The sequence below is a fragment of the Mixophyes fleayi genome, chromosome 2, assembly GCF_038048845.1.
Source record: "Mixophyes fleayi isolate aMixFle1 chromosome 2, aMixFle1.hap1, whole genome shotgun sequence".
In the NCBI taxonomy this organism is placed as follows: Eukaryota; Metazoa; Chordata; class Amphibia; order Anura; family Limnodynastidae; genus Mixophyes; species Mixophyes fleayi.
In genome coordinates, this window is record NC_134403.1 from 218,614,941 (window position 1) to 218,627,877 (window position 12,937).

At 38.9% G+C, this 12,937-nt stretch overlaps 1 protein-coding gene across 2 annotated transcripts in view; it reads left to right on the forward strand.

The window, feature by feature from the left end:
• The window catches only part of KIAA0319L (KIAA0319 like), a 78,876-nt gene that overhangs the window by 48,415 nt on the left and 17,524 nt on the right, over positions 1-12,937 (forward strand). For both annotated transcript variants that reach the window (XM_075195481.1, XM_075195480.1), the window contains 2 exons: positions 508-640; positions 10,447-10,675. In XM_075195481.1, the coding sequence (XP_075051582.1) occupies positions 508-640; positions 10,447-10,675 (362 nt within the window). The remainder of the gene's footprint in view (positions 1-507; positions 641-10,446; positions 10,676-12,937) is intronic.

Genomic DNA, 12,937 nt, shown 5'->3' on the forward strand with positions numbered 1-12,937 from the left:
TTGTATCCCTAGAAATATACACATAAATGTATTCTGTATTGGAATGAAAAGTTATTGTTGTTCGCAGAGAACTTAAAAGTGCTCACTTGTGCACAAAGACTCTGCATGTAGATCTATGGGTAAAAGTAGATTGGTTATCTTGACCTAACATTTTTTAATTTAATGCTTCTGGTGTTTGTGATTAAAAAAAAAAAAAGAGAGATAAAGAGGAAAAAAGAGATTCAATACATTCTTCACTAAGTATAAGTTAAAGCACTTTATGTTTATAGTAGTCTTACAATTGAGAGGTTACCATTTAATGTAACAATGGCAGAATAGACTGCTATCAACTATTGAAGAATAGTGCATGTGAATTCAAAAGGGAATACACCATATTGTAATGTTATTTCTAGTGATCATAGACTGGAACTGTGGCGCTTACATCAGTGAATACACAATGTGAATCTGTTTGAGGCGTCTAACAGGTACATAGAGTAAGATTCATAAATTCTATTTTTATGTTGTCAGAGAGCACAGATGATGAAAAAATTGTCAGTTACCACTGGGAGGAGCTGAAGGGTCCTTTAAGAGAGGAGAAAATCAAAGCAGATACTGCAGTTTTAACGCTCACCAACCTGGTTCCTGGTAATTACACCTTCAGGTAAGAATGTGTGTGTTTGAAAGAACTGTATGTGAGGGTAGAATGTTACATGTAAAGAAAATTCACAAAGAAGACTGGGTTTTTCAGAAGTGTGTGGAAAAACAGACTTGTAACATGTATTAAAGGACACGCACTGCTATAGAGTGAATATATTTTCCTTGCTTAACACACAAGCTTTTCTGACTTGTTAAGTGTTCAAAGTTTGTAAATAGAAGCTAAATAAAATTAGTAGATTTTATATAGATTGTTATAGAGCTTTGACTGAGCATGCACTACAGGAAACTGGTCAGTACTATAGGTTTACATTAGAACTTTAAATTATTAGTTGATATAAAATAAAGAGAGGATTCATCATTGAAAAATGACTATTAGGGGCATATTCAATTCTCGGCGCAAACGCCAAAAATCTCGCGGAAAAACCGTTAATACAGTAATTTACTCGCTGGATTTCAGCTCCCGGCTCCCTGAAGTGGTTTGTGAATACAGGTCATAAAGGAGTGATTAGCATACACACTGCCTTCTCCCAGTGACCTCATAAAAAGGGGGATGTGGGAAGAAAGAAGTGTGTTCTAAAATCTCCTGCAAAACTGTAAAAGATTGTCATATTAAAAATAAAAAAAAGTGTGTGCATTGTTAAACTGTATGTCATATTATTAATATTATTTTTCTTGTTACCTTAAGTATTAGAACTATTGTGTCATATTAAATTCCATTTCATAATGTCCGGTCTTTGTGTTCTTAACAAATTTATAATTTATGTACATTACATAACTAAAATACAGGGAATTGTGATAACTGGATAGTTTAAAGGTGGATTATAGTGGGCAAGAAATGGGGATAACTGATGAGATCCCACAAAATGTTGAAAATAACTTTGTTGTGGCATTTTTTTTTTACAAAGATAGTGAGTGTGAAATAGCATTTTGGGTATAATATTCATTTTGAGGTAAGTCAGGTGGTTTTGTTGTGATTTACACTTTGCAATACACATATCACACAGGTGAGTGCTGTTTGTGATATTTCTATCTAAAAGACTTTTCTTGAAATATCTCCAGATGCAGTCTGCTATTCAGTCATTTAACTACATATGTTGGTTCAATTTTCAACACTGGAGGACTTGCTCAGTTGTTCCTAAACCTGTTACACACGTGTACGCATTTTTGCACCAGCAGCTTCCCAGCGATATCGGGTTATCCATTGCCAAATGGTCTTCTAACATTCTCTCACTCACAACGAAACATTGGATGGGAAGAAGTCACAGACACATTATTAAGCAACCATTTAGTTCACTTAAATTTATTTATTCCAGATGTCTCATTAGCAACAATGAAATATCTTCTACCTTCAACCTTAGTTGCCACATGGAAGAAAATACATACATTTGTGCCTCCCGTTCATGCCCTGATAGTGCTAAATTTTGTTGTGCCCCACCCCCTTCCCCCTCTCTCACACACACACACACACACACACACACACACACACACACACACACACACTTTTATGAAAGATATCCTTGGCTTTCTTGCTGTTGGAGTGGTACCAAGAAGAAATCCAAAGTTGTTCTATAGACTATTTATTTTCCGCACTAAGTGGATGATACTGTTGCAGTGGACAAACCAAGCCCCCCCCCCCCCCCCTCCTGCCCGACATTGCCCTTTTGGATTAAATTTATCAAACAAGACCATCCCTAATTAAAAATTAATCTAGTCATAGACGATGACCACAATGTTTTAAATAGTTTGGCAGCTTTCTCTGTCTTATAGTATATGTTAGTTCAGGGTGCATAGGAAATTATCTTGCTGTTTAGTCCCTTTTTTCATGATGGATTTGTTTGGGGGAAGTGGATCAGTGTGTGAAAGTGTAAGATCGGTAGTATTGACTGTTCTTTTTATTTTCGTAGGGTCATTTTAATGGTTTGATAAAAGATGGTCAAATCAGAACTAAACACCTTTCAAAATTAATGCCATTATTACATTTCAATAGTTTTTTTGGGGCCCTATATTTTGAAGGCATCATTCATAACAATAGAATTACAGATGCATTTCATGTGTTTGGGTTGACACTAGTGGCTTACAAGCAAATGTATCTTGATGTCTTTAAGATTTAAAACCCTACATTGAATTCATATTTTTGTTGTCTACTTGACATCATTATTAGAGTTATTACTTTATGAGGTTTTTTATTTAATAAAACAAAAAAGCATGTAAGTAAATTGGCTGGCGAATTCAGATTTATTTATTACCTGAACTTTTCCATTCATTTCAGTAGTTCATTCATTTCAGTTGGGTTTATAAAAGTACCGCTTACACAGGAATCCCTTTTGAAATGAATAGCTGTTTTTTCACACAACTTAAGATACTCAACTGTTGGCACACAACTGCAAAAATTCATTAAATCGCCTTCCTTTACTCACAGTTTGTTTACAGAACTGAAGTAATTTCAACTTGTAGTTCTGGTTTACCAGGAACAACAGAAAATGCTTCTGTAGAAACCTGAAGACCTTTTTATCACTTTTAACATCTGTGAAGAAACAACCAAGTATTGCTTAAATATCTGCAAATTTAGCCACGTATTTACAGACATTTGAGTTACTAAGACATTTGTTTTGCATGTTGTGAAATCGACCATCTCAAACTGAGATTAGACAAATCACAGTTTTCATTGGAAAGCAGTGGACAGTTGAACAATATGCCAAATTTCCTCTTGATCCTTTATGATGAGAGGTTTCTGTCACTACCTGAAGGCCTGAGTCACATTTAAGGATTTCAGGAATAAATTGTCTAGATTTTGGAGGATAATTATTTAAAATAATGCAGTTAAACCATCTGGTCCTGGACTTTTTGTGGTAGAAAGAACTTTAATTACATTATGCAATTATTTTTTGATAATTGGTTTCATGTATATTGTGAGAGTCCAGCAAATACATTACAATATTCTGCCAGTTTATGTAGTCTAGTTTGTCAATAGCTTCCCTTTTCTATTAGTTTATCATCATCATCCTCATTTATTTATATAGTGCCACTGATTCCGCAGAGCTGTACAGAGAACTCATTCACATCAGTCCCTGCCCCATCGGAGCTTACAGTCTAAATTCCCTAACATACACACACAGACTGAAAGAGAAAGAGAGAGAGAGAGAGAGAGAGAGAGACTAGGGTCAATTTTGATAGCAGCCAATTAATCTACTAGAATGTTTTTGAAGTATGGGAGGAAACCGGAGCACCCAGAGGAAACCCACACAAACACGGGGAGAACATATAACCTCCACACAGATAAGGCCATGGTCGGGAATTGAACTCATGACCCCAGCACTGTGAGGCACAAGTGCTAACCACTTAGCCACCGTGCTGCGCATTGAATACTCTAGCACTATATTCTAGTGTATTATTTTATAGTGCTACTTGTATACGTTACATGGATTATTATATTGTTACAAAGTTAGCTACTAACTAGCTGCAGTTGTTGCTACATTTAGAGAGTTGACAGTTGCATATCCCAGGTGTTTCCTAGCTTATTTTTTAGCATTGGGTTTGGCTCAGATCTAGGGGTAAATGTATCAATCTGCGGGTTCTTCAACACCCGCGTGTTCAGCCTCTTCCGCGATTAAATTTCAAGCGGCGCTGCATTGTAAAGGGAAGTTAACCCTTTACAATGCAGCGCCGCTTGAAATTTAATCGCGGAAGAGGCTGAACACGCGGGTGTTGAAGAACCCGCAGATTTATACATTTACCCCCTAGTGTCAGTTATGATAAATGACTATGTGCCAGAATCTCTTGCAAAGCCTCAAGTGAGCTTATTTTGTCAATTAAAGATTCCATTTCCTTGTGTGTTTTTTATTTCTTTTTATTGTGATACATTTTGTTTGAAGAAACTCCTTATAGCAGGTTAATGGGCTTCCCAGATTACGGTAGGTAGGACATTGCCATTATCATGTGAAGTTATGTACTAGTTCTATCAGATTTAATTGTAGTGTCAAAAGGGAGTGATTCCGTTTTTGTAAAGATAAAGTGTGTTATAGGATAGATTGGGATGTTTAATCATGAGATATACTAGTACATAGTCTGATCAGGTTATTTAACCAATTTAGAGAGCATTTGAGTAAGTTCAAGTGTTTGTGATATAAATAAGTACCGTAGTCCATTCTAGAATATGTATTGTGTGACTCCTCCATGTGTCCTTTAAGCTAAATATATCGTGCATCTCTGCTAGTTATTGTAATAAATAATCATATTGATGAATGTTGTTTTGACTAACAGAGGCTAGTAAAACAGCATCTAGAGAAAGTAATAGGAAACATAATTAAAAGAACCCCTAAAACATTAAGAATATCACTGATTGTCCAGTGTTTGTTAGCTGACAGGCTTTCATTAAAATTACATTTTTCAGCTTTCTATTATCTTCATAATCCAAGCATGTGGTAGTTGTCTCAGTTGAAGGGAATTTCTTCTAGTTGCGGTGGTAATTGTTTATTTTCACATCGGTTTGCCATAAATTCGGATTTTAGTTGGAGGGCTTGTCGATGTCGGATTTTTCCTCATCGATGAAGGTACCCAACCCTTCTAGTTGTGTATTGGTTTTTTTTTTATTTTATTTCTTTTCTGTGTTGAAGATTGTTGTTTTTGTGGAATCTTTAGATTAGGGCTTTCTAGGAATACCAAGACCCAGGCCTTTTAGATCAGGTTCCAGGAGCTCTACAGAGTTAGGGATATTTTCAGAAGTTTATAGATGTTTGCGAGTATGCAAAAGTCAAAATTTTTAAATTTAACTCTAAATCGGGCCCATAATGTACCGGCAGTTCCCAAGGGGTGTGACACGGCTCCTAGGGGTGCCACAGTGCTGGCCGGGAAGAGAAGAACAAAAAAAAAACAACAAAAAACTTACCAATCCTGTGGTGCCCGGGACCCAGCATCCTCCTCTCTCCTGCAGCGTGTCACTGAATGTCAGGCGTGATGACGTCACGCCCGACATTCAGTAAGAAGCAGCAGGAGAGAGGAGGATGCTGGGTTCCGGGCGCCACCGGATTGGTAAGTTTTTTTGTTTTTTTTATCTTCTTGGCCCCCGGGATGCAGAGGGGGCACATAGTGAGGGGAGATGCAGAGGGGGCACAGAGTGAGGGGAGATGCAGAGGGGGCACAGAGTGAGGGGAGATGCAGAGGGGGCACAGAGTGAGGGGAGATGCAGAGGGGGCACAGAGTGAGGGGAGATGCAGAGGGGGCACAGAGTGGGTGGAGATGCAGAGGGGGCACAGAGTGGGTGGAGATGCAGAGGGGGCACAGAGTGGGTGGAGATGCAGAGGGGGCACAGAGTGGGTGAAGATGCAGAGGGGGCACAGAGTGGGTGGAGATGCAGAAGGGGCACAGTATGAGTTAGCTGTAAATTATTCTTTGACAGAAATATAATTGAAAAAATATATAAAAATATTCTTTTCCCTTGGATTTATGTGTATAATTTTTGCATACTACTAAATAATTATTTCTGTTCTGACCTAAATACTTATTACGTTTTTTTGACCCAACTGCTTATAAAAAGGGAATGCTCTGTAATTTTTTTGAAGGGGTGCCTTGAAAAATTTATGGAGACTGTAAGGGTGCCACGAACTGCAAAAGTTTGGGAACCACTGACCTAGGTGAATGAGAATTGGCTCGGCTCTCTTTAAGAGCTCTATGGACTTTGTCAAAATATGTCCTCCTGTGTGGTGGTCTGCCTGGATATTGCTGAAAAGAGGTAATCTGGGTTTTAGATTTTTATCGTAATATTGTTCTTCCTGCTATACTTTTGAATGTTGGCAGTTTGTCTTTTCAGAGGCCAAAATTTGCCCTTGTTGAAAGTTTGTGTTTTTAAGCTTGTAGTGATTGATTTTCAGCTCTGGTTCATGCTGGGTTCATTTCTGAGACAAGGAAGAAGGATTTGGTTTATCCTTTAACATTATGTCGGATGATGGTCAATATATTAATTTCTGATGGGGTATATTTCTTGGTTGGCACACATAGCTCTTCAGTTAAGGCTAGGTACAAACTTGAGAATTTTTTCCAACCAATGTGTTATCTACGATGATTGTATCTATGACTGAACGGTCGGACAATTCATGCATACACACTAGACATGTTTTAAGCGATTTTTGGAAGATCAACCGTCCAGCCAGCAACTTTTGACAGCCATATTTTCGTCTTAAAAGATTTTGCTTTTGTATGTTCAATGCTGGCACAACATGTCTCTTATTTCTGAATGTTTACCACCAGAATTTTAATAACATAGGAAATAGGTGACATAATCCGTAATCAGATATATGTAATATACAAATATAAAAATGTAATAAATCTATTTTAATGTTATATATAGAAATACTCATACTTTGCTGACTGGATATATAAAGGCTGTTTGTGCACACATGTAATCTGTAGAAAAATGTGTGTTTATAAAGGCTTCCCACAGTATACACACAAGGAATTAATTCCCAAGATTTCTGGAGCATGTCTATTTATTGATTGGGACATTTGTGGGCTGTTGTATGCAGTTATTATATTATGCACTAATAAATGGAAGTTTTTATTACTTAGAGTGTAAATTGTGGTAAAGTAATAATGTATACCTCAATATCAAGTAAAAAAATATTTTATTTACATAGTTGTATATATTGCTTATGTGCTTATTATTGTTTATATTACCTGCTATTTGCTGTGAACCACTATAGCGCTGGTAATTTTGTTTCATTCATAAATTGCCTTTTAGGTGGCGACAATCCATTTCTTTTTTTTTTTTTTATATATTTTTATTCAGATTTTTGTCAAAAATAAACGGTACAGCATATGTTATGATCATACAATTCATAACAGTATTAACATCGAGAGTTTGTAAAACAGGTGAGGTAAAGAACTCAGAACCACCACAAACGCGGTGGTCCTCAAGATTATGAGAATATGCAGGTAAACGAGAGTCAAGAGTTATGGTTATGAGATATCCGGAGTACCAAAAAGGGAAAATGGAGAGAGGGAGAGGAAATAATAGAAGTGGAAAGCAGAGAGGACACAGTTTGTAGGGGGGGGGGGGGGTATGTTAGTAGGGGGAAGAACAAAGAAGAAGGAAGGGGAAGCAGGACCTAGTGAGACTCAGCTCAAACAATTACTAAAGTATCGTTATTTTCATTTTTCAAGAAGGTGAATGTGTAGCAGAGAAGTAATCTTGCCACCTATGCCATGTGGAGAGAAATTTATAAGGGCGATCATTAACTACACTAGTCATGTGCTCTAGGTTATGTATTTGCCAAACACTTTGAATTACTTCCGAAACAGAAGGGCTCTCTGATTGTTTCCATTTCTTGGCTACTAAGCATCTGGCTGCGGTCAGGATATGGCCCGGGAGTAACCACATAATTTTGTGGATGTCAGGAGGTAGTCGAGGGAGGAGAAAGTAAGAAAGATGGAATGGAGATCTTAGATTAGATACTTTATAAATAAGGCCAGCTACCTCCTTCCAGAAGGGGATGATTTTTGGGCAGCTCCACCAGATGTGGGACAGGGAGCCACGCTGGCCACAGTTGCGCCAGCAGAGGTCAGAGGTTGCCGCATAGATTGTTTTCAGTCTGGATGGGACTAAATACCAACGGAACAAGAGTTTGTAGGAGTTTTCTTTTATATGTGTACAGATGGAGGATTTGGCGACTGCCTCGCGAATCTCCATCCATTCCTCAGGATCCAAAGATTCAGCCATCTCCTCCTCCCAGCGGAGCTCATGAGCCTCCTTGTCAGGCAAATTATGATTCAATAGTATAGAATAGAAAGTAGATATTAAACCTTTAGAAGACGTCTTGTTTTTACAGAAGGTTTCTAGGGGGGAGGGATTGTGAGGAGTACGAGGGTCTGTTAAGGTGGAGAAAATGTGACGAATTTGAAGATATTGATAAAATACGGAGGACGAGAGATGGAAACGCCTACGGAGATCAGCAAAGTTCGGGAAAAAACCCATAGGGACAATATCGGAAAGAAACAAAATATTCCGTTTTGTCCATTGGGAGAAAGATTTAGGATTGACCCCTGGATGGAAAGAGGGGTTATGCCACAGAGGGAACATCTGCTTGGAATTAGACAAGAGTTTAAAAGTGCGGGTGCAATATCTCCATATTTCTATAGAGAAATGAACTGTTGGGGGGAGGGTGTGCAGAGGGGGAAGGTCCTTAGGATCTAGCCAGAACAAAATACTGGGGGATAGCATCTGGAGGAGGTCAGCCTCTGTGTCAACCCAAAGCCTAGTTTGGGGGGGAGAATGAGAGAGAACGGCTTGGGTGAGGTGTGACGCCAGGTAGTATTTATGGAGGCACGGTAGCCCCAATCCGCCGTTACGGGCGTGACGAAAGAGAACTTTGAGGCAAACTCTAGGACGTCTGCCGGACCATATAAATTGTGAGATGCTTGCCTGAAGATCTTTAAGAAAAAGTGATGGGACTCGTACAGGGAGGGTCTGGAAGAGGTAATCCTTGGTAGAATATTCACCTTAACTGAGGCCACTCTACCAATCCAAGAAATATACTTTGGGGACCAGGACTTTAGATCATGCTTCAGGACAGATACTAGTGGGGGGAAGTTGGCCGAAAACAGACGACCATATGTTTTGGTGAGATTGACACCTAAGTATTTAATGTGATGTGGCTGCCAGTGAAATTTGAAGGTGTCTTGCAAGTGAGTTTGGGTGTTCGAAGGGAGATTAAGGGCTAGAGCTTCAGTCTTATCGGAGTTGATTTTAAAATTTGAAAGGAGACCGTACTCGTTAATTTCAGCAAAAACAGATGGGACAGAGACATGAGGGTTTGTAAGGGTTAGAAGGACTTCGTCTGCGTACAAGGCTAGTTTAGCCGATCTTAAACCTGTGGATATACCAGAGATATTGGGGTTGAGGCGAATTCTAGAGGCCAGAGGTTCCATCATTAGGGCAAAGAGGAGGGGAGAGAAGGGGCATCCCTGTCTGGTGCCATTCCGAATTGAGAATGCCGCAGAAGCACATCCATTAGCCAGGACTGTTGCTGAGGGGTTGAAATAGAGCGAGGCGATTCCATTGAGAAAGGGACCTTGAATGTTTAAAATTTTTAGAACCTCGCGCATGAAGGGCCATGAAACCCGGTCAAAGGCTTTTTCAGCGTCAAGCGCGAGCACCAGAGCCGGAGTTTTAAGCTTATTTGAAGCATGGATTAAGTTGATGATTTTCCTTGTATTATCGGCTGCCTGGCGATTGGGAATGAACCCCACCTGGTTGGGGTGGACCAAGGAGGAGATCACATCGGCCAAACGATTTGCTTAAATCTTAGCGAAGAGTTTTAAGTCTGTGTTTAGTAATGATATTGGGCGATAACTTGCACACAGACTAGGATCCTTTCCCTCTTTCGGGATCACCACTATATTAGCTCTGGTGGTGGCGCTGTCAAACTTTCGGCCCTTGAGGATAGAGTTGAAAAGATCTAGAAGCATGGGTGAGAGGACAGGGAGCAACTTTTTGTAATATATGGCCGTGAGGCCGTCCGGGCCCGGGGCGACAATCCATTTCTTTTATTAGCTGGAAGGTTAATTAGCACTTAAATATGACAATTGATTGTTGTTTTTAATAACACAGCAGCCTGCCTAGTACATTATCTATGGATTTGCATTGTCTAAAATTATTGAATGTATTTTATTATAGACATGAACTGTAATGAATGCATTCTACTACCATCTCAATCCTCTGTGTATAGCTTTTCAATTCTCTAGTCATAAAACTGATGCTTTTATTATTACATAGGTAAATTCTTTATTTGCTTACTCTGCATTTGTATTTTTTAACAGGTTGACCGTTGTAGACTCGGATGGTGCCAAAAATTCTACAACTGCTAACCTGACAGTAAGCAAGGCTGTCGACTACCCTCCTGTGGCAAATGCAGGAGCCAACCAAGTTATTACACTACCCAAAAACTTTATTGTCTTGTATGGAAATCTGAGTACCGATGATCATGGTATCGTCAGCTATGAATGGTCTCTGAGTCCCAGCAGCAAAGGGAAAGTTATGGAAATGCAGGTGAGATAAAATGAGCCTTCTACGTAATACTGCAGGCATAGCACAGTCTTCCAATATTTTTTTTCTTTGTAGGTTGTTGTCTGTAAAATAGTAACATACAAATATTTTTAGTAATTTTTTAACCCGTTATAATAGTATTTTTTTTAATATTTTTTTTACCGATTCTGCTTTTTGTAAATTACACATTGTAATCTGCTAGCTCACCTGGGCATATTGATAATGAATTTGTATAGGTTATTTTAAATTTGAAGCAATTGCCTAACTTTAAATAAAAAGGTCTATATTTTCTTAGTCTGTGCTACAGGATTCAATGTAAACAGCATCTAATAGATTCACATTATCTTGGGATGCCTTTTGTCCACTGCCGTGATGTCATAGAATTAACTGTCTAGATAAGTATGTAGCACATGTCATTCATTTTGAACGCTATGTGCTCTAATCGGGGGACCAGGATCTGAATGAAAAGGTTCCTGGCACCTTTTCTGAATACACTGGCTGTCATTGACTCTTAGGAAAGCATGAATGTCATTTCTACACGCTTTTTTAAAATAGTGTGGAGTTAACCAGCTCAAGTGCAATATAGTGTTCGTTCTGGAAAAAATGTCATATATTTATAACACATAAAGATGTGGTTTATAATATTGAGCAAAGATTTAAAGCTCAACAAACCATCTTAAAGGTAGAGGAAGGTGTACTTTGGAGAGAAGTTAAAATGACTGCGTGAAGGGAATCAAGCCAGTGGTCCAGATCCTATGATAGTTTTAGGTACCAAACAGGGAGGATACTACATGTTAGACTCAACACCCTATACCCAACATATAGCTTAATGCAGGGTATCATTTTTTTTATACATAAAATTTAATTACATGCTAATTACAATGCAAAAACAAAGCTTGTTTGGTCTTCAGAATTTTATCCTCCTGTATGAAGGTACTGTCCTGAGCGGGGTTTTCCACCTTTAGAGAATCCATAATTGGTGATTCCTCACATTTACCAGTTAGGTTAGGTCATTCTTTTAGAAACCCCACCTGTACGTTAAATAAGATGCCTGTGGATCTCCCAAAATCACTGTTTGGGTCAGCCATATGGGTAAGCTTTCAGCCTCAAAAGACTCCCATATCTGGACGTTAACTGCTGCTTTTAATTGGACAGCCATGGTTTCATTCCAACAAGTTGTAGCTTGAACTGTAAGTTCAATTACTTCCTTGTTCCAGATATGGAACACCTTGGAGACGGAAAGCTTCCCATGCTGACACCAATGGTGATTTTGAGGAATCTGCAGCTATCTTATTTAAAGTAATCGTGTAGTCCCATGAACGGTGCCTCATCTGACTGGTACATGTGGGGGAAACATTGATAATAGAGTGCAGTTCTCCTAATAAAGCAGTTCTTTTAATTTTTACCAAAAATATCATGTTCTCATTCAGTAACCAAGGGACACAGGCTCATTAGGACCAAGACTTAGGAGATTATTAAGGAAAAAAAGCAGACCCCTTCCCCTCTTTTACCACGGGAAAGCGTTAAGTGCACTTAGCATGGATGGCAGTTAGCTTGGAGTCTGTCCGTTTGTGTTATATTTATTCTGATTTCATTATTATTATGTTTGGTCTTGTCTTTCTTTTATGATTAGACTTTGCTTGACACCCATATTGTGACACTGTAGAGGCAGGAGGTCTTTTACCTCCAAGGAAATCATCTGCATTTTTCCCTCTTTTACTGTCTATGGGGAAGCAGAGCAGGCATTGTTGTTTAACATGTTGCACATGTTATCCCTGCGGTGTACACAGTGTGCAGAGCAAGCTTCCTAAGTAACTGATGCAATGGGCTTCATATGTCAAAATACTTTGTTGTGGCAGTATACCCACTAGTTGGATTGTTCAACTGGTGAGAGATGGAAGGGCTTGCTGTTACAGTGCGAGAGAATAGTGACCAGGTTAGGGCTTCCATTGTCAGCAAGTGTCTTCACGTCATGCTGGTTTCCTGCAAGGATGACAGTGTGATGAGAAACTTCCTCTGTCCTCCAACATGGGCCAGTGAGCTTTCAGTCTGCTTAAGAACATAGCACAACTTTAGTAAATAATGCTGCACTGCAGGCTTTTCTCTATCCCTCACTTGTCCTAGATGAGTGAAAGAAATGCTCATTCATTTTGCTAAGAATGAGAAGCAGTGTTATTAGGGATCCTCTATTCATTTACCTTAGGCACAATGCTTTGGTGTCTTGAAAAAAATAACAAATCTAAGTAGAGCTATAAAAGCTTGCCC